Source organism: Rhipicephalus microplus, chromosome X, assembly GCF_043290135.1.
Source record: "Rhipicephalus microplus isolate Deutch F79 chromosome X, USDA_Rmic, whole genome shotgun sequence".
Classification (NCBI taxonomy): domain Eukaryota; kingdom Metazoa; phylum Arthropoda; class Arachnida; order Ixodida; family Ixodidae; genus Rhipicephalus; species Rhipicephalus microplus.
This window is the reverse complement of record NC_134710.1, coordinates 202946421-202973702: the sequence shown is the minus strand read 5'-3', so window position 1 is coordinate 202973702 and position 27282 is coordinate 202946421. Positions and strand designations below refer to the sequence as shown.

Genomic DNA, 27282 nt, shown 5'->3' with positions numbered 1-27282 from the left:
ATAGATAGATAGATAGATAGATAGATAGATAGATAGATAGATAGATAGATAGATAGATAGATAGATAGATAGATAGATAGATGTTGAAAGTGGCTGCTGTACACAACCGAATGCTTCGCATTTATTTTCTGGCTTTTCAAGCCCCAAAACCACGATATGATTACGAGAGTGCCATAGCGGAGGGCTCCGAAAATTTTGACCATCTGGTGCTCTGTAATGGGCACTGACAGCACACGGTACAAGGGCCTTTACCATTGGGCCGGCATCGAATTGCAACCGCCACAGCCGGGATCAATCCCGCGTCTTTCGGGTCAGCAGTCACGCACTGGAGCCCCTGTTCCACCAAAACGGACCACAAAATCACTTAGAATATCTCACAAGGACATTTTCATTAGCTGTTTTTTTACATCAAACTATTTCGGTTTATTTTATACTGCATTCCGCATAAAACAAATATTAGCAATAATTCCCCAAACACAATGCTCCCTAAGATATTTCTTCGACGGCTCCTGTGATTCTTCCAATGCCCACAGCGCTCCGAAGTGCGAGTATATGGCACTAATTGGAGCGGCAGCCTGCAGGTTTCCTCGATCAAAGCAAGGAGCACTTAAGCATAGAGGTGTAACCACTGCTGCGCTTGCAGCGGAACGCCTCACTGAAGCCTCCGATATTAACGAGGGGGAGCACGCAACGGAAGGGTCCGGCATAGTTCACCAGTTTGGAATGAGCGTCTAGGCACCACTTGACGCAGCTGCCCACGAAGAATTGCTTTATGGCCGGGCTGAGCCTGTCGGGGTCAACAGACAGCTTCTGGAGTCCGGACTGAGCCATCGTGTACGCCTCATAGGCAACTCTTGCACCCACAAGGTCAAAAAAGGCCGTATCCGTGTCCATGACGAAGGAACTGTCGACGTCCGGTGGGTTGTGAAAAGGCAAATGGTCGTTCTGCACAAATTAATTCGTAAAGTGAAAAAAATAAACCATTAGACGTCTATCATTTTTAGATTACGTTGAACAAAACTGTGGTATTTGTACATACGCCATGTTTCTTATTCTCGTTAATCTATCTTGCTAGCCAACGCTTCAGAAGTTGAGTTTTACAATATAGTTGGGCACATCCACTACTCAATGGTTTCGCCTTTACGGTAAAAAAAAATGCCAGGTCAGGAGCTTTGCCTCTCTGTCCCGACGTGGGAGTGGTCATGCATCAGTCTTGGACCTATCCTCTAGACCCTAATAAAGTTCTTACCATACTAAACTACCAACTGACGCTGGAACACGCGTACTCTAGTGTAGATGCGCGCGCTCCTTGCATTTTCACCTTCAAAGAAGATAGAGAGCATTCGGTTCAACAGACGACCAGATAAACGCTTTCGCTGTCGACTTGCGCACAACTGCAACGGCATAGCTCAGTTTCAACCTCTTGTTGGTTTAGGGGCCATTTAACAATTGAAGATAAATGGCATATGTTGCTTTGTGATAGGGCGTATATAAATCCCAGTATTCGTTTTAATACAGAAAATGACAAGAAAACAACCATCAAAATCACATGCCGGATGATAAGGTGGCTGTAAGCAAGGGGAACACCTTCTGGCGCATTCCCGGTACGAATTAGATTTCAGCTACTTTTCAGTTCATACGATGGCTTTGAATAACATCAAATGGGTCTTTCTTCTCCCCGTGTCACGGAGTTTCTCGTTTCAACATATTATGAAGACAACCATATAGCCACTCATTCAAATTATTCTAATATTAACATATGTAAACCACTCAAATTAAAGACTCTAGAAAAACAGCAATTGAACAATGCTTGAAGAAAGGAGCATATTTGTCTTCAGGAAAATGGTGGCATAGCTAATCATAATCTACCACATCAACCGTGAAGCGACCATGACAACGATTACTGTGAATATAATAATAAAACATGACACCTTCCCCCATCCCATCACCATGTTTGATGTGTCATACAGCTTCGCTCGAAATGCATGCACGATTGCAGTTCGGGATGACGGCCAATATTTCATAATATTCCTCTGTCACTCCTTCAGTCTTTCAATATTGGGTCACATGGCGAAGCGACACTACTACTTCAAAGTTGAGTCCGTCACCCAGAACGACGAATGACGTGCATTGAATAATAAATTATAAAGCAAAGATGAATTAGGTGTCACAAATTCGGCCCCATCTTGGAAATTTCTGTCACTTCGCTGTGGCAGTGCTTTGAACGCCATGTGAGTGCAGCAGATATCGTGCCACACTGCAGAGCGCAAGGGGGAAGGTTCGATTCATTATCGCATCTACTGCGTTCTAGTAGGATCACAAGCAGCAAACCTTTACACACGTGAAAGTCAATAGTGGCTGCTCAAATTAGTCCACAACCGTCAAACACGCTTTCTTTTCTCGTGCATAACCGACGTGCTATTATGCCGTCGTATTACAAAAAAATGTTTTTTACTTAGACATTAGTTCACGCCAAATAATTGCATCTGGTTAAAATAAATGCAGAGCGTTACGGTATCCCGGACTCAAATATTCGATTGTGTTTTAAGTGTGGAGCACTTTAGGAACCCAGGCTGTCGTTTATGCTGTCGAATACGTTGTAACATGTCGCTTGGTGTCACACAGGGAAACCATGCATCGCGTAGCTTGTAAATGATAGCAAACGGGCGGGAAAGTTAAGCGAGGGCGGGAAGGAGCGATGTAAGAAATGAAAGCAAAAGGAGGAAACGGTGGGTAAAGCATAGCATAGTCATGTTAGCATGGTATAATAAGGGTGTGGGAAAGGAAAATGAGGGTGAGGACGTGGGAAATAAACACGGAAAAGAATAAATCAGAGTGCAGCAATGTATGGCGTCACACAGGTAAGACCATTCATAGCACAGCCATGTGTAGCTTAGCCTTGTACAATAGGTATAGCGAGCGGGCGGAAAAAGGAAGTGAGGATGAGGACAATGGAAATGAGGGAGAAAGAGAAAATGTAGCGTGGCATCGTGTAATATGGTAGAGCAAGTGGTGGCAAAAGGCCAATGAGTGTGAGGAGGAAAGTCGGTGTGGATAATATAGTATAGCAGTGTATAGTGCGGTATAGCAAAGAGGAAAGCGATGTTAGGATAAGGAGAGAAAGGAAAGGTGGGTAATGCATAGCATAGTCGTGTGTAACATAGCAAGGGGGTGGGACAAGGGCAGTGACGGTGAGGAGGAGGAAAATAAAGGGAATGTAGAGAATAGTACACACGCCTATAATAGAGTATATCAAGAGGGTAAGAAAGGAAAGTGAGGGAGAGGAGGGCAGGTATGAGGCTGAGGAGAAGAGAAAGGAGAAGTAGGAGGGTAAAGCACAGTACAGTAGTGTATGTTATAGCAATAGGCTTGAAATGGAAGTCAGCATGAGGACGAAAGTTATCAGGCTGAGGAGGAAGGAAATGCTGAGCGAAGAGAGCGCCCTTGCATCACAAATAAAGGTTTTTTTTTCCGCCATGGATGCCGAACAGGCTACTCATTTGAAGTTACAGCATGTGCTTGCCCGTGAGTGCCATCGTCGCCAAAGTCTGGGTGAACCACTCTTTCGCGCTTCCAGCAGCTTTAACGTTGAGTGCGGCGTGGCACCTCTCACAGATGAGCACATTCCCAAATCTGGTTCGGTATTACTACTAATACTACCTACAGTTGTACTATGGTGGCTCTATCCACTGCAGTTGTCCTCAAATGTGTGTAGGTTTTGTCAACAAATAGCGGACCTGAATCATGTATTGTGGGCTTGCCTCAGAGCGTGAGGGCAAAATACAACATATATTAACAGGAATCAGTGGGAGACCGTACTGCTAAATTCCAAGTGCCGACCCTCACTCGGAACTCTGAGTCTTTCGGCAAGCCGAGGACTGCACTAGAGCACAAGGATGCATGGCTGCCGCCTAGGTAAGAGAGCCTATCGTTCACCATTGTTGCCGTTTTAAATGAACGTTATTTACTCCTCCTCCCCCTTCCCGTTGAGTGCAACTGCATCGATTTTTGAAGCGAAGCATTCCTCAGTGAACCAGAGGCACTTTTGAGTATTTTTATCTATGTATCCCTCTATCTATCTAGCCACTTACGTCTGGATGCTCACGTGATCGCCTCATTAACTTGATGTACACTGAAATAGACATGAGTGTGTGAGAAGGCTTTACTAATATGCCTGTCCATTGATAACGGAATAACGTGAAAATCCCGTCACGTACGTCGTCAAACCCTTTCCTTCAGACACCAGTGGCACATAACCACAACCAGAGTCCGCGGTATGGGGGCATTTACCACAGATGATAGGCATTTTATATCTACCTGGGAACTACCATAACAAGCATTGCTAATTTAAATGCAGGAGCGTTCACATAAATCATCATCACCAATGTTGACCTTGATGAATGCGAAGAATAAAATACAGATGTCCAGGAGAAATCAAACCCAAGCATTCAGCGTGGCAGTCAGGTTTTTAAGCACAGAGCCACGCCAAGTCTTTAAACTAGTTGCTGCTGTCGAAAACTGCTTCTGCTGTCAAAAAAGACCCTATGCAGGCGTAATATCGGTTCAACGTAAACTGTGGTTAGGTGCTGGCTGTCTTATTTTATGAGAAAGCAATAAGCATTACATTTGTATTCCTCTGGTACAGGCGTCATGTCGGGTTAACGTTAACTGCGGTTCCAATGTTCGCTCCGCTTTCAAAGCAGTACATTTGTATCCTAAGGATTCAACAAGCTGTATTAGGGCGTTGCTGGACCCCTGAGAAATGCACTAATGAAAGTCATGTGTGACATTAACAGCATTGCACTGCGAAGTGCCCTTCATTTCGACAATATTGACGTCTCTTCTCTAACCCGAGGGCTGACATTACGTATAAGTTACCCTGTGAATGGCAGTGTATAGGCGACGTTCTTTGTAAGCCCACCATGTGCACACAACTACGGCACCTACGCTGATCAATCTCGTAACTTTTGGCTCAAAGCCAAAAATTCAGCATAGACCATTGCTCGCCGACTGCTTCACATAAAACCGATTTGCACAAGGTGAGGGATCTGCCAAATTTAAAGGTTTATGGCCTCACATAATCTATTATTTTTAACTGAACGTGATTTGGTGCAGAGGCAACATTGTATTGTCTGCAAAACCATTTTAAAACTATGCACGTGCCAAGCCGACATGCCCGTGTGGCTATAGTGCGGAACACAACAGCGCAACAAGGACGTCATTGTTGTATTCTTCCCATAAGTCCATCGTATGCGCAATGAATATATTTCAAAACGGAGAAAGCCTACGGAAACTACCTCGGCCTGATCACTGAGATGCATGTGCGAGCATGAAACCATTCGTATCTCAGGTGGATTCGCTATGCACAACGTGTTTCACTTCGTAATCTCTTAGCGCTGCATCACTGTAGTGTATGGTTCCACTGCATTAAAAAGAAATGTCAATGAACGCGTGCTATCATTTTGAGAGATGCGTAATGAAGAGCACAAAATGCACAACTATTGTCTGAAACAATGTTATGGCCTCTCTAAAAAACGATACAAAAATATAGGTTGTACTCTGTACAAGGCGAGCTTACGATATCTCTCGAGACCTTAAGTTGTTTTGAAGGCACCCTCGCAAATGCCTCACAGCTTCTTCAATGGCAACAAGGGTATCGTTATAGCGTTAATTTGCTTTTTTTACCCGAAAAAAAGACGTGAGCAGAGCTTGCAATAGAATAGAATTAGGCCGCATAAATGTTTTTGCAAGGGAAGCCCTCCTCAAGAGGATTACTATAACGCTATATCATACTGTTAGCGGCACATTGAAATGACGCATTTGGAAATTTTACTCTACATAATTTTTAATATGAAAGGAGGCTTAAACTTGCCGTGATGTAGCACTTGTTAAGAATTAGATCGACATTAGTATGGTTAGCGCTGCGCATACACCACTGTCAAGATTTGGGTTCGAATGAAAACATGAATGATACTCCCCCCCCCCCCTCCTGACTCCGACCGCCTTTTCTGTTCGTTGTAGCCTCTTCTTCCACTGTAATACTGTTATCGCTTATAGGTGTATATGACATGGCATATTTTTCCCACTGTCCTAATGTTGGTTGATCAAATATTACCCTTACACAATCCTGAGTTTTACTGCGATAACAATTATACGGACAGTCTCGCCTGGTTTTTACCGTTGCCAAAGCAGCAGTCATGCACCCTATTTGTTTCCGTATCTATGTATAGGAAAACGCAAGGAAGAAAAAAGTCACAGCTTTGCCGCAAAGGCGAAGAAATGAACGTCATAGCAACACATAGAAAGGTCACGCACAGAATGGAAAGCAAATCGAAACATGTCCCGTGTTTCTCATGCACAAATGACGCCCCAAACGTACTCACTTGTACGGATGCATGCGAATAAGCGTCTCATATGTTATTTCGCTGTGTCTGAAAAGCGCGTGCTTTTCGCGAACAGAAACTGCGATGATTGCAGTGACCTTTGTGTGCCCGGTAACTATGGCAGAATTGTTCCAAGTAAAACCCGAGGCCAGTGAAGACGTACGATCCTCCCCTCCTCGCTACCACAAGATAAGGGTGCCCGAGGGAGCTTCGCTTGCCTTCTCTAGCCCGGGCAAACTACGCGTAGGAGATTAGAGCGCGTGCTGCCGCGAGATGTGGCGACGCGCACTTATTGCGCCATCTTGCTGGTAATGCTGAAAACACAATTCGCCCCGAAATGCTCGGGAGAAGTAGTAAGAGGTAGATATAAATAGCTTGCCGTTTAAGCGGGTAGGGATGGGCTCAGGGGTGGCTCAGTTGTTAACGCCTCCCTTTCACGACGCAGAGGTCACACACACGTTAGGTTCCGCGCGTTGGAGTGTTTTTCTGAATTTTTTCGGGATATATATATATATATATATATATATATATATATATATATATATATATTTTAGGAATGAAGATCGATGGTCCGGTGTAATAGATGATTGAAGAGAAGGACGCACGTACGAAATGTGGATTTATTAACGTTTCGGCTGGTGGACCAGCCTTCGTCAGAATGATTGCAGTATGTTACAGGCACTTAATATATAGGTAGGCGGATGTATACACAGGAACAGTGCACCACTGCCAGATGCTATGCGCAATGAAAGCAAGGTACATGCGCATGGTGGACACAACACCGCACTGTGACTCACAATCACAAAAACAAAGATATCGCGTAAAAAATAATAATAATCGCGTCACTGGCCAGTGAGATACCACGAGCACAGAACATATAAGAAATATAGGCAATGCGCCGAGCGTAACATAGCACAAGATTGACTCTACAAAATAATAATAATAACGATACATAATGCACTTTTACGAAGGATTAAACATCCATTCACCCACACACGAACGAGATAAGTCCGTCGCCGCATGAGGCCGAGCACGCACTGTATTCTACGCAATTATGCTAGCCAGTTTGCCCGCGTTTTCGTTTAAACCCCTAGAAGCCGTTCCGAACTTATGAATTAGAAATGATTCGCGTATCTCACGCTTATAATGCGACGTGAATCCCGCCTCCAATACAGTTGCCCTAAATGATTCAAAACTATGTCCGGTAGTGGCGACGTGCCTTGAAATCGGCAGATGAGGCATGGAGTGCACATGGGCCTTGTGATTGTTGAAACGGTAGCGAAATGAATTTTCAGTATGACCGATATACTGCAAGTGACAAAAGGAGCACTCAAGCAGGTAAACCGCATTATCTGTGTCACAGGTGAAATCGCCACGAATTTTTAAAGTGAAATTGTTTGCGGAGCTTTTAGCCACAGCGGTGGTTGTCATCTGTTTGCATAACTTGCATCGAGGTTTGCGGCATGGATGGCAACCAACGTGTGAAATGTAATTGTTAGTCCGTACTTTGGAGGACGTGAGGATGTCCTGCAAGTTCCTACAGCGACGAAACACGGCGCGGGGTGGCTCTGAAAAAACTTCTTTTAGGTGATCGCTTTGCGTCAATATGTTGTGATGTTTCCTAAGAATGGCTGCTACATTGGGTGCGGAAGCGCTATGCGTGAGTACTAGGTTAGCATTATTGAGGCTATGGGAATGTTTCTCTGCATTGATCAGTGTTTTTCGGTCAAGCATATCAGCACGTGCCACTGCGTCATCAATCATCGGTGCCGGGTATTTCTGCTTTAGAAGAGAAGCACGCAGTTTATCACAACTAGCGATGAAGTCTGCTTGCTCGGAGCAAAGGCGTTTAAAACGAACAGCTTGGCTATATGGTATGCTGGATTTACAATGTTTAGCGTGACTGCTGTTGAAATGTAGGTATTGTTGTCGGTCAGTAGGCTTTTGATAAAGCTTGGTGGTTAGGTTGCCGTTTATTAGGCTAATAGATACGTCTAAGAAGTTTATGGTTTCAGTCGAGTAGACGTGCGTAAAAGAGATGGATGGGTGAACGTTATTGAAATCTGATATGAATGAGAGAAGGTGCGATTCACCATGAGGCCAAATAAAGAAAATATCGTCAATGAATCTTTTATAGCATAGCGGTTTTAATAGGCGACTGCGTAAAAACTCCTCTTCAAGCTTCCCCATAAAAATGTTGGCATAATTTGGCCCAATCTTAGTCCCCATCGAAGTGCCGCTGACCTGTACATAATGGACTTCATTGAATATAAAATTGTTCATGTGGAGAATCATTTCAAGTAGCACCGCAATGGTAGTGCTGTTTACTGGCTTATCATCGGAACATTTCTCATACGCTTCTACAACCGCGAAGATGCCATCCGAGTGAGGGATGTTTGTGTAGAGTGACGATACGTCCAGCGTTACCAGAAAGGAACCATTAGGCACGGTAATGTCGTTAACTACCGACAAAAAGTGGTTCGTGTCCCTCAAGAAAGACTGATACGTGGCGGGAAGGTGACGAATCAACGAGTCTACATAACAAGACAAGTCTTCTGTCACCGTTCCGTTTGCAGAGACTATGGGGCGGCCTGGGTTGTTCGGCTTATGAATTTTTGGCAGCATGTAAAATCGGCCAGCAGACGGACTTAGCGGGACTAGTGTTGTGGCTGCCTTATCACATATTTTTTTATCTCGCCAGAGTGCATATATCTTTTGTTTTAGAGTTTCTTTGAAGTCCATTGTGGGGTCTGCATCAAGTCGTTTGTAAAATGAAGTGTCATTGAGCTGCCGAAGAGCCTCCTTAATATAGTCTGCTGTGTTCATAACCACGATGGCACCACCCTTGTCGGCTGGCTTAATGGTGATGTCGTTGCGCTTCCTTAATAATTCGATCGCTTTCAGTTCTCCGTCGCGCAGATTTCGACGGAACGAAGTTTTCTGCCTATATGCTTGAATTACATCGCGCTGAACAGCATCAATATATAGATCAAGGTATTTATCGCGTTGTAATGGTGGTGTCCAACGTTTAGCTGACGGCAGCACCCCGGAAGCATGGCTACTGTTATTTCTACCGTGAAAGAACTCCCTCAATCTCAGGTTGCGTGCGAAATTATCTAAGTCACTGAGTAGCTGGAATTCATCGCAATGACCCGTTGCGGGGCAAAACTTCAAACCACGCGATAATACAGACATTTCATCTTTGGACAGACTACAGTTCGATATGTTGACTACGTTTGAAACATCATCCGAACGGGGTGTATTTTCGAAACGGGACGGCGCCGTACTTAAATTTTTAAGGAGTTGCGCGGGTGTGCAATGAGACATCACGCCGTCCCTGAGTAACTTCTTACATTTGACAGCACATATTTCATTGCGTTTCTTTTCCTCGAATATGCACAGCGAGTTAACCTCCAGAGTACTAAGCGGGGTTTGATTACACATATTCTTCTCTTCGTTCATCAGAGATTTCAAAGCCGAGCGGTAATGATTAACAGTAATACGCAGAAGTTCTAGCGAAGACTTCTGTAGGGTGTCTTGCCACCTTTTTGCGTTATTATTTGACAATTGAGAAGTGGCAGGGCGTAGGAAAAGGTTCAGACCTTTTGGTGCAATAGAAGCAGCGAGGTAAGTTTCTAAAGTGGCAGTGTGTAGCTCGTAACGAACTCGTTTTTCCACTGCCCTTCTCATCTTTTGAAATCCCTTGGAACAAAGGTGCGAGGTAAAGTTCTCATTGGCATGCGTCGAAGCTAGTCAATTCTTCGAATTACTTTTTACAGCATCGGAAAATTTTTTTCGAAGTGGATACCTTGGGTGAGCAGTAGGACCAACAGCTTTCGTAGTGGGTCCTGCTTGAGTAGTGGCGATGTCTTCTGTAGCAGTTGATGCCGCGGCGCCAGTAAAGCGTCCCTCACTTTGTTGCAAAGAATGGCCACGGCGGAACAGGATGACGGAAGAACTTGCAGTGGAACCACTCACGCGAGGGGCTGTATCCGCTGTGTGTCGTGATGTGTCGAAGGTCGGGTAGTGTTCCTTACCCCTCTGCGAAGGACAATGGCCAGCGGGTGGCTGGCATTCGGGGGTGGGATTGTTACGGATCACTCTCGAAGTGCACCCACCATCATCAGTACGATCACCACGATTCTTGTTTTTGCCCGTTGGTTTCTTTAGCAGGGACACGGCTGTGGACGGCTCAGGACCTACCCCTCTAGTAGACGGCGTATGGTGCTGTATAGCTGGGGCACAATCTTGCCAAGATGCAGTGGTTGCTTGACTCGGAGACTCGAAGCACAGTTGTCGGATATGACATGCCACGAGAGCAACGCCTTCAAAGCTGAGATGTACGCCATCCGCTGCTAGGACTCGTGCGGGGGGAAAACATTCGAGTGCATGGTCCAGAAGGTGCGCCGTACTGGAACGTCTGCAATAACGGCGTAAGAGACTGTTGAAAAGGCTGGCTTCACGGTTGAACCGGTGAATAAACCTTTGATTCTTGTATCCACGGCGGCGGTTGGCAGCCCTCGGCAAAATAAGTGTGGCGTAAATATTCCGTATACCTTGATACTCCTTTTGGATGCAGGTAAGCATGTGAATGTAGTTTTCGAAGACGGCACGTGCATTGTTCTTCGTTAAGTCATTGGTGCCAATGTGCACAATCAACGTAGACGTCGTTGAAGGGACAAAATCGATCAGCAAAGGCATGTCAGCTATAACAGCGCCATTATGTGAAACAAAAGCTGGCGTACCTGCCAATAGAGGGTCAAAGTGCTGGAACAAATATTTGGTTTGTGAGTCACCCACGACGACAGTGGAAGGTGGTGCCTTTGGGAATTTCCATGAAATATATTTCGACGTGGTCCTCCGGGAATCCATAGTTGTATAATATTTTAGGAATGAAGATCGATGGTCCGGTGTAATAGATGATTGAAGAGAAGGACGCACGTACGAAATGTGGATTTATTAACGTTTCGGCTGGTGGACCAGCCTTCGTCAGAATGATTGCAGTATGTTACAGGCACTTAATATATAGGTAGGCGGATGTATACACAGGAACAGTGCACCACTGCCAGATGCTATGCGCAATGAAAGCAAGGTACATGCGCATGGTGGACACAACACCGCACTGTGACTCACAATCACAAAAACAAAGATATCGCGTAAAAAATAATAATAATCGCGTCACTGGCCAGTGAGATACCACGAGCACAGAACATATAAGAAATATAGGCAATGCGCCGAGCGTAACATAGCACAAGATTGACTCTACAAAATAATAATAATAACGATACATAATGCACTTTTACGAAGGATTAAACATCCATTCACCCACACACGAACGAGATAAGTCCGTCGCCGCATGAGGCCGAGCACGCACTGTATTCTACGCAATTATGCTAGCCAGTTTGCCCGCGTTTTCGTTTAAACCCCTAGAAGCCGTTCCGAACTTATGAATTAGAAATGATTCGCGTATCTCACGCTTATAATGCGACGTGAATCCCGCCTCCAATACAGTTGCCCTAAATGATTCAAAACTATGTCCGGTAGTGGCGACGTGCCTTGAAATCGGCAGATGAGGCATGGAGTGCACATGGGCCTTGTGATTGTTGAAACGGTAGCGAAATGAATTTTCAGTATGACCGATATACTGCAAGTGACAAAAGGAGCACTCAAGCAGGTAAACCGCATTATCTGTGTCACAGGTGAAATCGCCACGAATTTTTAAAGTGAAATTGTTTGCGGAGCTTTTAGCCACAGCGGTGGTTGTCATCTGTTTGCATAACTTGCATCGAGGTTTGCGGCATGGATGGCAACCAACGTGTGAAATGTAATTGTTAGTCCGTACTTTGGAGGACGTGAGGATGTCCTGCAAGTTCCTACAGCGACGAAACACGGCGCGGGGTGGCTCTGAAAAAACTTCTTTTAGGTGATCGCTTTGCGTCAATATGTTGTGATGTTTCCTAAGAATGGCTGCTACATTGGGTGCGGAAGCGCTATGCGTGAGTACTAGGTTAGCATTATTGAGGCTATGGGAATGTTTCTCTGCATTGATCAGTGTTTTTCGGTCAAGCATATCAGCACGTGCCACTGCGTCATCAATCATCGGTGCCGGGTATTTCTGCTTTAGAAGAGAAGCACGCAGTTTATCACAACTAGCGATGAAGTCTGCTTGCTCGGAGCAAAGGCGTTTAAAACGAACAGCTTGGCTATATGGTATGCTGGATTTACAATGTTTAGCGTGACTGCTGTTGAAATGTAGGTATTGTTGTCGGTCAGTAGGCTTTTGATAAAGCTTGGTGGTTAGGTTGCCGTTTATTAGGCTAATAGATACGTCTAAGAAGTTTATGGTTTCAGTCGAGTAGACGTGCGTAAAAGAGATGGATGGGTGAACGTTATTGAAATCTGATATGAATGAGAGAAGGTGCGATTCACCATGAGGCCAAATAAAGAAAATATCGTCAATGAATCTTTTATAGCATAGCGGTTTTAATAGGCGACTGCGTAAAAACTCCTCTTCAAGCTTCCCCATAAAAATGTTGGCATAATTTGGCCCAATCTTAGTCCCCATCGAAGTGCCGCTGACCTGTACATAATGGACTTCATTGAATATAAAATTGTTCATGTGGAGAATCATTTCAAGTAGCACCGCAATGGTAGTGCTGTTTACTGGCTTATCATCGGAACATTTCTCATACGCTTCTACAACCGCGAAGATGCCATCCGAGTGAGGGATGTTTGTGTAGAGTGACGATACGTCCAGCGTTACCAGAAAGGAACCATTAGGCACGGTAATGTCGTTAACTACCGACAAAAAGTGGTTCGTGTCCCTCAAGAAAGACTGATACGTGGCGGGAAGGTGACGAATCAACGAGTCTACATAACAAGACAAGTCTTCTGTCACCGTTCCGTTTGCAGAGACTATGGGGCGGCCTGGGTTGTTCGGCTTATGAATTTTTGGCAGCATGTAAAATCGGCCAGCAGACGGACTTAGCGGGACTAGTGTTGTGGCTGCCTTATCACATATTTTTTTATCTCGCCAGAGTGCATATATCTTTTGTTTTAGAGTTTCTTTGAAGTCCATTGTGGGGTCTGCATCAAGTCGTTTGTAAAATGAAGTGTCATTGAGCTGCCGAAGAGCCTCCTTAATATAGTCTGCTGTGTTCATAACCACGATGGCACCACCCTTGTCGGCTGGCTTAATGGTGATGTCGTTGCGCTTCCTTAATAATTCGATCGCTTTCAGTTCTCCGTCGCGCAGATTTCGACGGAACGAAGTTTTCTGCCTATATGCTTGAATTACATCGCGCTGAACAGCATCAATATATAGATCAAGGTATTTATCGCGTTGTAATGGTGGTGTCCAACGTTTAGCTGACGGCAGCACCCCGGAAGCATGGCTACTGTTATTTCTACCGTGAAAGAACTCCCTCAATCTCAGGTTGCGTGCGAAATTATCTAAGTCACTGAGTAGCTGGAATTCATCGCAATGACCCGTTGCGGGGCAAAACTTCAAACCACGCGATAATACAGACATTTCATCTTTGGACAGACTACAGTTCGATATGTTGACTACGTTTGAAACATCATCCGAACGGGGTGTATTTTCGAAACGGGACGGCGCCGTACTTAAATTTTTAAGGAGTTGCGCGGGTGTGCAATGAGACATCACGCCGTCCCTGAGTAACTTCTTACATTTGACAGCACATATTTCATTGCGTTTCTTTTCCTCGAATATGCACAGCGAGTTAACCTCCAGAGTACTAAGCGGGGTTTGATTACACATATTCTTCTCTTCGTTCATCAGAGATTTCAAAGCCGAGCGGTAATGATTAACAGTAATACGCAGAAGTTCTAGCGAAGACTTCTGTAGGGTGTCTTGCCACCTTTTTGCGTTATTATTTGACAATTGAGAAGTGGCAGGGCGTAGGAAAAGGTTCAGACCTTTTGGTGCAATAGAAGCAGCGAGGTAAGTTTCTAAAGTGGCAGTGTGTAGCTCGTAACGAACTCGTTTTTCCACTGCCCTTCTCATCTTTTGAAATCCCTTGGAACAAAGGTGCGAGGTAAAGTTCTCATTGGCATGCGTCGAAGCTAGTCAATTCTTCGAATTACTTTTTACAGCATCGGAAAATTTTTTTCGAAGTGGATACCTTGGGTGAGCAGTAGGACCAACAGCTTTCGTAGTGGGTCCTGCTTGAGTAGTGGCGATGTCTTCTGTAGCAGTTGATGCCGCGGCGCCAGTAAAGCGTCCCTCACTTTGTTGCAAAGAATGGCCACGGCGGGACAGGATGACGGAAGAACTTGCAGTGGAACCACTCACGCGAGGGGCTGTATCCGCTGTGTGTCGTGATGTGTCGAAGGTCGGGTAGTGTTCCTTACCCCTCTGCGAAGGACAATGGCCAGCGGGTGGCTGGCATTCGGGGGTGGGATTGTTACGGATCACTCTCGAAGTGCACCCACCATCATCAGTACGATCACCACGATTCTTGTTTTTGCCCGTTGGTTTCTTTAGCAGGGACACGGCTGTGGACGGCTCAGGACCTACCCCTCTAGTAGACGGCGTATGGTGCTGTATAGCTGGGGCACAATCTTGCCAAGATGCAGTGGTTGCTTGACTCGGAGACTCGAAGCACAGTTGTCGGATATGACATGCCACGAGAGCAACGCCTTCAAAGCTGAGATGTACGCCATCCGCTGCTAGGACTCGTGCGGGGGGAAAACATTCGAGTGCATGGTCCAGAAGGTGCGCCGTACTGGAACGTCTGCAATAACGGCGTAAGAGACTGTTGAAAAGGCTGGCTTCACGGTTGAACCGGTGAATAAACCTTTGATTCTTGTATCCACGGCGGCGGTTGGCAGCCCTCGGCAAAATAAGTGTGGCGTAAATATTCCGTATACCTTGATACTCCTTTTGGATGCAGGTAAGCATGTGAATGTAGTTTTCGAAGACGGCACGTGCATTGTTCTTCGTTAAGTCATTGGTGCCAATGTGCACAATCAACGTAGACGTCGTTGAAGGGACAAAATCGATCAGCAAAGGCATGTCAGCTATAACAGCGCCATTATGTGAAACAAAAGCTGGCGTACATATTGACGCAAAGCGATCACCTAAAAGAAGTTTTTTCAGAGCCACCCCGCGCCGTGTTTCGTCGCTGTAGGAACTTGCAGGACATCCTCACGTCCTCCAAAGTACGGACTAACAATTACATTTCACACGTTGGTTGCCATCCATGCCGCAAACCTCGATGCAAGTTATGCAAACAGATGACAACCACCGCTGTGGCTAAAAGCTCCGCAAACAATTTCACTTTAAAAATTCGTGGCGATTTCACCTGTGACACAGATAATGCGGTTTACCTGCTTGAGTGCTCCTTTTGTCACTTGCAGTATATCGGTCATACTGAAAATTCATTTCGCTACCGTTTCAACAATCACAAGGCCCATGTGCACTCCATGCCTCATCTGCCGATTTCAAGGCACGTCGCCACTACCGAACATAGTTTTGAATCATTTAGGGCAACTGTATTGGAGGCGGGATTCACGTCGCATTATAAGCGTGAGATACGCGAATCATTTCTAATTCATAAGTTCGGAACGGCTTCTAGGGGTTTAAACGAAAACGCGGGCAAACTGGCTAGCATAATTGCGTAGAATACAGTGCGTGCTCGGCCTCATGCGGCGACGGACTTATCTCGTTCGTGTGTGGGTGAATGGATGTTTAATCCTTCGTAAAAGTGCATTATGTATCGTTATTATTATTATTTTGTAGAGTCAATCTTGTGCTATGTTACGCTCGGCGCATTGCCTATATTTCTTATATGTTCTGTGCTCGTGGTATCTCACTGGCCAGTGACGCGATTATTATTATTTTTTACGCGATATCTTTGTTTTTGTGATTGTGAGTCACAGTGCGGTGTTGTGTCCACCATGCGCATGTACCTTGCTTTCATTGCGCATAGCATCTGGCAGTGGTGCACTGTTCCTGTGTATACATCCGCCTACCTATATATTAAGTGCCTGTAACATACTGCAATCATTCTGACGAAGGCTGGTCCACCAGCCGAAACGTTAATAAATCCACATTTCGTACGTGCGTCCTTCTCTTCAATCATATATATATATATATATATATATATATATATATATATATATATATATATATATATATATATATATATATATATATATACTGATACGGTGAATGACAGTGACGCCGACGTCAACGCCGACGCCGGCGGCAAAATCTAGCCGTGATTGTGGATGTAATTGCTATCACAATAAAAGCCGCACGTGCTCGGTACCCAGCTCTTCGCGATGCTACAACGTGCGCTCATCTCCCACGCGTGCTTTGCCCCACGCATGGAGGCATGGGTGCTAGGTGCTTGTGCGCTGGCGCTCATCCTTCGGTAGGGAGAATAACCCCCGTATTCACAAACGCTCCTCGACTCGACTGCCACCGTTCACTTGACAGAGTTGAGCACAGCGCCACCGCTCGGCTGAAAATGACACGGCGCTACTCAAGAATCGCAGCAGATTATCACTGATACGCAGTGACTTGCCTTACCTACAGACGGTGCTCCCATCGGCTTCCTCAAGTGAAGTTGAAGCGTTCATTGAAGGGACATTCTAGAATACGAGGGTTAGGCCCGTATTCACAAACAAACCTCAACCTTACCTCGGGTTCTAATTATCGGTTTTAAACCTTGATGAACAAAGTAAGGCAGTATTCATGAATCAATCTCGTTAGCTTTTATCCTGATACTGTTTCTGTGCCCTTATATAACGCACGCAGAGAGTACAAGAACTTGAAGGAAATGTGAGGTAAGCACAAGGTTGGTTTGTCAATACAGACCAAAGTGCTTCGGCCTTTCACAGAAATGATTGCATTAGTTACCTGAGCCACGAAGGTCAAACTCGCTCGCTTGCTGGGCAGGCCCCATTTGCGAAAAGAGCGCGCTTTTTAAACACAGCGAAGTAACAACTGGGGCACTTGTTAGTTCGCGCTCATATCTGTACCTGTGATTACGTTTCATGCGTCGTTTTTATATTGTTTGAACAGCGCGTTAAGCATCAAACTGTAAACGTTGTTAATTACCTCTCCTCCTGTGTGTGTTGTTGGCGTGCGTCTTTTCTGCGTGAGCAGCGTGCTGCACGTTTTGAACTGCTAGCCGTTCTCCACGTCACATTCCAAGTTATTGCTATCGCACTCATTGCTTCGCCCTTGCGACGAAACTGTGACTATTCGTTACTCTTTATTTTTCGTACTTACGATCTTTTTCCCACATGCTATTCTGACATCATAGTATAGTATGCTGCTAAACGTGCGCAACCTCCTCGTCCTAGGCACATCCTGTCGATACTAACAATACTAAAAGAACATGAAATGGTGTCATGCAGAAGTCATCACTACCTATTTCCTTTACTAGATGAGGCAACTTGGCATATATAGGAGACTAAGCCAAATACCACTGTCTTTCTCCCAGCAGCCCCGTGTTTTCTTAGTTTATATTTCTTGAAATTTGGAGCATGTTTTTGGAGTTTATTTTTTGGAGAAATCTTATCGTTTATCAGACTTTATTTCTCGTAAATCACCAGTTCTCCGAACTTTGGTGTTTAACTTGCCATTGGAACATGCTGAAATGTCTTCTAATTATTTTTATTTACAGTGAAAATACATTGCATTATTGCTGTTATCCTGCTTTTTCATCACATTTTGTGTCCCTTCCTCTTCTTTACGTTGTTGGAAGGCTGCTGCCTTTCATTGCTCTAAACTTGACAAAGTGAACTTGTGAGGGTGCAGAATCTAGTCAAGTTGCTTTTCAGCTTTTTTGCCCAAGTAGTCAAGTAGTCAAGTAAACTCCAAGTAACCGACATTTTCTTGACCTCTCCACTACGGTACGCGTCATAATCCCAGGTTGGCACGGGAAATGCCCCAATCGAGCCCATACATATAGCTGCACCCTTGCGGCTCTTAGCTTCGTCAATCAAAGCATATATCTTACCTTGACAATATCCCAACTTTCTTTCAGACAATTTTTGACGTTGTCGTAGAATTGTTGCACCACTGGAGTTACCCACGGATTTATTTCGTTCTCGTAGTTAGAATTTTTGCCCATTGGTCCTAAGCCACGAGCCATTTCTAGAGCTATATACTGGAGAAATAAAGAAAGAAACAACGAATCAACAAATGAATGAATAAAAAACACAAAAATAAAGAAAAAAAGAAAGAAAGAAGAAATGAAAGAAAGAAATAAGGAAGGAAGGCAAGAAAGAAGGAAGTAAGGAAGGAAGGAAGGAAGGAAGGAAGGAAGGAAGGAAGGAAGGAAGGAAGGAAGGAAGGAAGGAAGGAAGGAAGGAAGGAAGGAAGGAAACACAATTTCAGTTAATAGTTTGAGCTTGTAGTGCAAACTATCGCCTCCCTAACTTGGTTTTTCACAGTAACTGTAGCGCATTTCCTTAGTTAAGAAATAAAGTACATTTCTTATTGACTATGGCATGCCTCCGAGCAAGTAAACGCAAAACAATAGTAGCTAATACCAAAGCTAGAGTCGGAAACACTTTCTTCAGATGTTCATCAATTCTAGAACACTTCAGACATCCTCAAAGTTCTTATGCTTATCGCTCGTGTATGACCTGATAATTAGAGAATTTCTCCACACCCCTTTTCGAGACACACTAAACGAAGCGACTTGATTTCAACTGATAAATTTTAATCTGAAAACTATAACGTCCTTAAAGTTGTCGTAATGGAGGTAAACGTTTCTTTTTGAAATATCGCATCAATATCAGCAAGCGTTACGTCAAAAGTGGATTTCTCGTATTTTGCTGACGTTTCCTTAACGACATTTCCTCAAACTTGGTAAGTTCATTCTATGGCCTCCTCAGAGGTCGATGTACTTCAATTTCACCGATTACGAGTGACATAGGACATAGAAGATGCAGTCAATATTGTTACGGCCGAGAAGAGACGCTGAGGCGACGAGGTTGAGGACAAGATATATTTCAAACCAGTAGTAGTAGCGTGACTGCTTGAACAGTGACCGAGCGGAAACAGCCCTTCGTCCTCTTCGTCAAGCGCACATGCGCATTGTCCCAGACAATATCAAAATCCTATAGGATAATCACCAGCGGCTGAAACGCCATATCAACGCATTTAGATATGTCTATGTCAATGGGAGAGCGCTAAGGTTTTAAGCATGCCACCTGTATGATATCGGTGGTCTGTGGGGAAGTTGAAGTCAACGAGGCAGCAGGGCGATTTCATATGTCACAGGAGTAACCTCACAAAGGACACGGTATGAACCGGTGTAGCAAGAAAGCAGTTTTTCTAACACGCCGACTTAACGGGTCTGGAACCATAGCACGACCAATGAACAGGGTGAGAAGTGCACGTCTCGGTGCCGTTGATCGTACAAACGCCTCTAGTTCTCTTGAGAAGACAGAAGGCGAGTGCGGGCATTTTCGCGTGCATGGACAGCCCGAGTAATAACGTCCACGGCATATCCGCTAGTCGGTGCCGTGGTACACAGGATGACTGTATCTAGAGGTAATGTAGGTTCTCGGCCGAACAACAAAAAAAATGGAGAGTGAGGCAGTATCATGGCGGGAAGAATTGTATGCAAATGGCACGTAAGGCAAAACAAAATCACAGTCAGAGAATTGGGGGAAACATACTTCACAAGCACATCTGTAAATGTTCGATTCAGACGCTCCGTAAGTCCATTTGTCTGCGGGTGCTACAACGTAGCGAGCTTGTGCCTCATTTTATATGACTGTAGGATATGGGTGATGACCTTGAACAGAAAGGTGCGGCCACTGTTTGTAAGCAGCTGGCGTGTAGCTTCAAGTTGCGAATTCACGTCGCGTAAGAGGAAGTCGTGGATATTTGTGGCGTATATTGTTTGAAGAGCTTTTCTGTGATGGCGTAGCACGTGGCACTGTCTGTGGCCACAGCTATTCACCTGTTGCCAGAAGAAGACAACTGTTGCCAAGAAGACATTGAAGAGAAAAGGCTGAGTAGGTCTAAGCCAAAGCTAAAGAAAGGTTCTGATGAAATGTCAAGTGGCTGAAGGTGTCCACGGGAAGCATCGATCGTGTTTTGCGGCACTGACATTTCTCACACGCCGCAACGTATCTTCTCACTGAGCGTGAAAGCCCTGGCCAAAAGAAGTATCCGCAAGTCCAGTCGTAAGTGCGTGACACACCAAGGTGACCAGAAATTTGAAGGGCATGCAGACTGTAGAGAACTGCCAAGCAAAGATATTTTGAATAACTAGCCGTTGGGCTGGTTGAACTAGGTAGAATTGTTGGCAGTATAGTTTATCATCTTGGAGGTCGAATGACAGATGGGACCTGTTGGACGCCGGTGATTCAAGACGCTGGATTATAGCACGCAACTGACCCGCATCGGTGACGAGCAACGCCATGTTGCATAGCTCATCACCGATGCGGGTCAGTTGCAAACGGAAAAGTCACAAGTGTCGATTTCAGTGAGGCATGGTACTCAATTCATCGACCGGGTAGTGGTACAGGCAGTCTCCGTTCTGATGTTGGCATCCTGACTAGTACGTGAATGTATAGGTATATTCTTGCAGTCGCAGAGCCCAGCACCCAAGTCATCCAGATTTTTCAGTGACGAAAGCTAACATAGCGCGTGGTGGTCCGTTATTACAGAGAAATTTGTGCCAATATAAATATGGGTGGAACTTCAAGACAGCTCAAAAGATAGCAAGACATTCACGCTCTGTAATGAAATAGTTACGCTTGGCAGCTGTAAGAAGGCGGCCAGCGTAGGGAATAACTCGGTCGTGTCCTCGCTGGCGTTGCACTAGGTCGGCTCCAATCCCGTGACCACTCGCATCGTTTTGGACTTCTCTCGGAGCGCAGGCATCAAAGTAGGCCAATGTATGCGGAGTCGTGAGGAGGGTGATGAAGTAAGAAAAAGCGGTGGCTTGAAAGAAACCCCACCAAAATGTTACATCTTTTTTCAGAAGATCGGTGAGTGGTCGAGTGATTATTGCAAAATCTTTCACAAACCTTCTAAAATACGAAGAAAGTCGCACAAAACTCGACGTCTTTGAAGTACAGGACTACGGGAAAACTCAAGGCTACGAATTTTCTTGGTGTTTAGCTGCACACCTGATGCCTCGACAACGTGGCTCAACGCCGTAAACTCCCATCGGCCGAAGGGGCACTTCGACAAGCTTAATTGAAGGCCAGTAGTGCGAAAGGTATCGAGAACAGCTTACAAACGCTGAGAAAAGCTTCGGCGTGATCATGCAACGTAAGGCCACATTAAATGATGTGGTATCGTGCGGGTGACAAGGAAGATCAGAGCATGCGTCTGCCGCAAAAGTGGTGATGTGGTCGTCTATTAGGCTCCCAAATGTAGGCGAATATCCAAGGACGTCGTCCAGGTAGCACAGGCATGCTAACCATTTGAACCCTTGTACCAGAGTGTCCATCATACACTCAAACGTGGCGGTGGAATCGCATAACCAGAACAGCATCACCTTTAATTGGTATAGGGCGTCAGGAGTTACAAACGCTGTTTTATTTTCTTTCTCGTCCACTGCAATCTGCATTAGACAGAACCTAAGTCTATTGAGGAAAGGTGTCGCGCACCGTGGAGACAATCGAGGGCGTCATCAAGGCGGGGTGAAGAGTATAAGTTCGTTTTCGCGGTTCAATTAAGATGGCAGTTATCGACGCAGAAGCGCCACGTGTCATCTTTCTTCTTTAATGAGCACAATGGGAGATGCACAGAGGCTAGAGGAGGGTTCAGTTACTAATTTCGCTAGCATATTGTTGAATTCTTTTTGAATTGCCTTACGCTCGGTAGCAGACACCCGGTATGGTCGGCGATGAATAAAGAGTGTCACTGGGGTTAACCCGCTACTTTACTAGTGAAGTCTGGCCGAGTGGACAACTGTCGATGTCGAATATATCGCAGTAAGAAGCCATAAGGTAGCTTAGGACGTCTGATTGCTCAGATTTAAGTTTCAGGGTGACCCCGCCATGGAGTTCTAGTGGCTAAGGTACTCGGCCGCTGACCTGCAGCTCGCGGGGTGGAATTCCGGCTTCGGCGGCTGCATTTTTGATGGAGGCGAAAATGCTGCAGGCCCGTGTGCTCAGATTCGGGTGCACGTTAAAGAATGCCAGGTTGGCAAATTTAAAGAGTCCTCCACTATGGCATCTCTCATAATCTTATGGTGGTTTTGGGACGTTTAACCCTACATATCCATCAATTAATCAATAACTTTCGGGCTGATTATGGAGCGCAAGGCCGCATTAGAGGATCTGCGGGTTACATGGAAGATCGGAGCATGCATCTGCCGCAAAAGTGGTGATGTGGTTGTATATTAGGGTCGCAGCATGGCGACCGAGATTCCTTGTCGTAGTACTTGCTTCGTAAAAACAAAATTGATAATAGGGAGACATGTCTGGTGAGAGCCCATGGTTACGACGGAGTATGTAACAGGGATGTCGCACGCCAGCAGAGCTTAAGGAATAGGTGTGACGATATAATCAACGCCAAGAACGGGGGAGGTTGTTACCAAATAAATGAATTTGAGGGCTTTAGGTGGTAGCCGACTGAAGGCTGTTACAGAGGCTGTTCCGGAATTCGGTGCGAGAATTTGGAAGAAAGGAAGCTCTAAACGGAGAGTGCTGGCGGAACACTCGTTGAGGGCAGAATACGTCGACAAGAAGTCGATCCCAAATAGGAGGTCGTAAGGGCCATTTTTGAGCCCTGTATATAAAACCCGAACATTGTGCCTGCCAGGGCAAATAAAAGCGGTATACATTCCAATGACGGCCAGAGTTCCACCATCGGCGACACAGTTGGCTTGAGTTGCGGCAAGCGTGAGTACTTTTTTGAGGTGGAGACAGAGATGAGCACTCATTATCGACACCTCAGCTCTAGTTTCGACGAAATATTTGGGTCAGACGCACTTGATACAGCCCTACCTGCAGAAGCTGCATGATTTAGTTTTCCTTCCGATAGGATCTATAGTTGATCGGCGATGGATCGCGGCGTGGTTGGGGCGACGGAGAATGGCGGCGTTGCGGTGCCGCAATTGGTTTGGAGCAGCTGTTAGGTGTATCGGAAGCAAGATATTCACAGCTGGGCGAATACCGACGGAAGTCTGCGTATGGGCGAGGGGAAGAGGAAAATTGGCTCCAATGAGAGGGGGGTCGTCCAAGTGCTGCGGCTGTAGCGGGAGACTTGGCCAACTCGGTGACAGCGGAAGCAGCTTGGCTTGTCGTTGGCAGTTGTTCATTCCATCGCATTTCTGCATCTGGACAAAAAATACAGGTCATGGAGCTTGGTGTATTCATTGGCATCGGTCTGGGGTCGGGTCTAGTGACGAAGCAGGTGACAGAAAAACCGAGCTTTGCATTTTCTTGGCGCTACTGATTGAGTGACTGAGACCGGTGACGGCGTTTAAATGGTGAGCTGGTTGAGTGTAACTGGCTGAAACGGTGCCGGACTTGCCGCCTCATGCTCTCGCCGTATGATATGCGTCACAATCTCGTGCAAGAATAGTGTTGCACCAAAATCGGTGAAGGTCCACGTGGTAGCTGTGTTTAGGAGCTGCGAAAGTTGTGGCAGAGCTCGGCAGCTTTTCGCTATTTTGAAGCGGTGGCATTCCTTAATTATAAGCTCGACGGTCGTGACGTTGGTGTACACAAGCAAGTTGAAAGCGTCGTCCACGATTCCCTTGAGTACGTGGCCAACCTTGTCACTTTTGATCATTTGCTCGTCCTCTTTTTCACACAACGCGAGCCCATCCTGTATGTACGACACATACGACTCGCTTGATGACTGCACACGGGTAAAGAGTTCTGGTCGCACGGCCATTTGGTGACGGAACAGGTCTGCGAAGATGTCTTGTTGTCATTCCTTGAAGACGTCCCAGCTGGTGAGCTCGGTCTCGTGACCATCGAACCACACACGGTGGGGGGGGGGGGGTGCCATCCAAATAAAAAATTGCGTTGGCGAGCATCCTGGTAGGGTCCTATCGGTGAGTCTAAGTAACACGCTCTTTCATGCGGAGCAGTAGCCGACGTCAATGCCACGTTGGGCGGAGAACGTGCTGGGTCACGGGCGTGGGACATTGTAAGGTACGTTGTGGCTGGCGCCACAGCTGGAGACAGTGACGCATTGTTGTCATTGGAAACCACGGTTGGAGGCTGAATGTTGCGGCCACTGCGAAACTTTATGGCGAGAACGGGGAACGTTCCACCTCTGCCAAATATGTTACCAGAGAGAAGAGACGCCGGGTCAACGAGGCTGAGGATAAGATATATTTCAAAGCAGCAGTAGCGGCGTGGCCGGTTGACCAGCGACCAAGCGGAGGCGACCGAGTGGGCGCCTCCCTCTTCGACAGGCACACACACGCATCGCTCCAGACATTGTGAACATGCATGTGGCAATTCATACGACGTCAGGGCGTTTGGTGTGTCACTCCCAGCATTTTCTTTTAGTGCTTTTGATTCTTTTTTACAAAGTGTATGCTTGTCACAAACGGGGGAATATCGGAATCATGAAAGAGTAGTTTGCCAGTATAAAAAGAATAATTTTTTTCTTTAGCATTCGTAAAAATACATTTGCCGAACAAAAAATGTATTCAAACTGATAGTGTGTGGTAAACTTTTAAGCATTGGCTGTATAATGAAGCCTAAGCGGGAAAAAACACTACACATTTTTCATAACCACCCTAATGTGACTGGACTGCCTGTGCACGCGTGCACATTCCATTGGTTTCAATAACTGTATAGAAAATATAAAAAAGAACGTTTCAACTATATTCATGAAGAATCATTACACCACGGGGACAAAGAAAGAAACTTAAGTGTCGGAGCACCTTTGGTAAGCAAGAAAAGCAGTAAGACCAAAGGACACGTGATGACGCCTCTTCAATGTTTCGCACAGGCTCAGCAGTAACCTCAAAAATTCTGACAGCTTCTTCTGTTTCTACTTAAACTTGTATTTTTAAAGATCGTCAACACTGTGTTTTCAACAATTAAAAGTGAATTGAGCGATCTTCATTAACATAATAATAATGTTATTCGTTGAAGTAGTAGTAGTAGAAGTAGTAGTAGCAGTAGTAGTAGTAGTAGTAGTAGTAGTAGTAGTAGCCAACTAAATGGTTGGAAAATTACAACACAGCATTGGTTTAAATATAATTGTAGTTATGTAACGCTGCAACAGTCTGGTTATACCTATTGTCACTTTGGCATCTGTAAATAAATAATTACTACATTCTGATTAACACTACAAATAACACAGCACCTTCAAGATTTCCAAAACATTTTATCTGTTGTCTTCACGGTTGTAACTATTAAGGGGCATCTCCCTTCTTTCATAGCGCAAAGTGGTATAACCATACTGTCAAGACTATTCTCCAGTTCTCGCATACCATCGACATAGCTGCCAATATTTACTTCTTGGTTCATCATAAATTGGCTTGAAGTATTGCGCAAAAACATAAAAAACAGGGACACAGAAGTATTACCGGATAAATCTAAGCGCTTGTGCTTGTCCTGTACTTCTTCTGTGCCCATATTTTTTTCGCACTGCGTTATATTCTCGAATCAAAGCTCGCGACTGTTTCGCTTCCCTAACGCCTATCAATAGAACTGAAATACTTCTCCGCATAACGCGGCGCTCAAACGCGCAACGCCGAGCACTTGCAAGTGTGACTCACTTGTCCCAAGCTGCCGTAATTGTAAGCAGAAGCACCGTTCGGACTGTACAATAGCGGTGGCAGCAGTGCACCAGCTGGAACGATCACCTGGTGTGTCATTGCGTCGTAAAACACCATGGCCGACGTTGCATCAAACAGCATAGTTTCGTGGTCCTTGAAAATAATGCCCTGCTCATATTTGGAGGCTTCAAGCCAGTTCTCGAATAAAGTTGATTTCGATAGCGCCAATCCTTCATAAAGAGCGTCCACTTTCTTAGTTGTGTTCACCGCTTCAGGATACCCGATGACTACCTTAAGCTTGGCCAACTTTTCAATGATTATTTGCCTTGGTGCTTCATGAAACATCGACGAGTTCTGCAGCATGCCGGAGAATGTGCTTTGCATCTTCCTCGCCAATGATTTAGCGTCTGTTAACCGGTCTTTTGATACACCTGTTGGGAAACAGCAGCAACACATCAGCGAAAAAAATTTGGTCACCTGATGTGCGTACAGAGCATTGTAAGTCGTTACTAATGTAATTACCGTAAAATTTCTTCAACTACGAATTTTGGCAGCATCGAATATGAGCAATTGCCGAAGGCCATGTATACAAATACCGAAGAATATCCATGACCTCTCATCAACTTACCTCAGAAAGCAAGTTCTTCAATGAAATGTGAAGCGAGTGTTTCGTAAATATTTTCACATGAATACGTGCACATAATATAGCTCTGATATTGGGAATGCTGGTGTGACCGAATCACTGCATTTGACGTGCGTGTAAAACTCCACGATGCAGTTGAGTTGTGATGGCTACATCACACCGCTGGTCCACAAAGTCCCTGGACAGCTGCGTGCAATTATCATTTTTCCCCACCTGAAGACAAATTTAGAGTTTATTCATTTTGTATGAAGGCTGTCAGCTAGGGAAAATATGATGCCTTTGTAGATATCATGCGAAAATTTAAAAGGCTAGCTGACTGCTCCTAACGTTCATGCCCGTACATGGCACAACCATTCACAAAAAATGCGTATTCCTTGCCATTGTCACGAGCGGCGTAGTCTACACTCGCTTTGTTACATAGACATGTAATACCCAAAAAAGTACGTGGTAGAGCAATTTCACCTTAGTGCAACTGGTATACACCGCGCGTGTAATGCCAGAGTTGCAGGTTTGGCTACTAGAGAGCAGTTTCGTTTCCGTTTCTATCATA

General features: G+C 45.3%; 1 protein-coding gene across 1 annotated transcript in view; it reads right to left on the bottom strand.

Moving 5' to 3' along the window:
• Window positions 1–381: 381 nt before the first annotated feature.
• LOC142777073 (neprilysin-1-like) overlaps window positions 382–27282 on the bottom strand; it is a 179580-nt gene continuing 152679 nt past the window's right edge. The window contains exons 6-8 of the mRNA XM_075881372.1: window positions 26090–26520; window positions 18380–18529; window positions 382–945 (exon numbers count right to left, since the gene is read on the bottom strand). Coding sequence (XP_075737487.1) covers window positions 592–945; window positions 18380–18529; window positions 26090–26520 — 935 coding nt within the window. The 3' untranslated portion in view covers window positions 382–591. The remainder of the gene's footprint in view (window positions 946–18379; window positions 18530–26089; window positions 26521–27282) is intronic.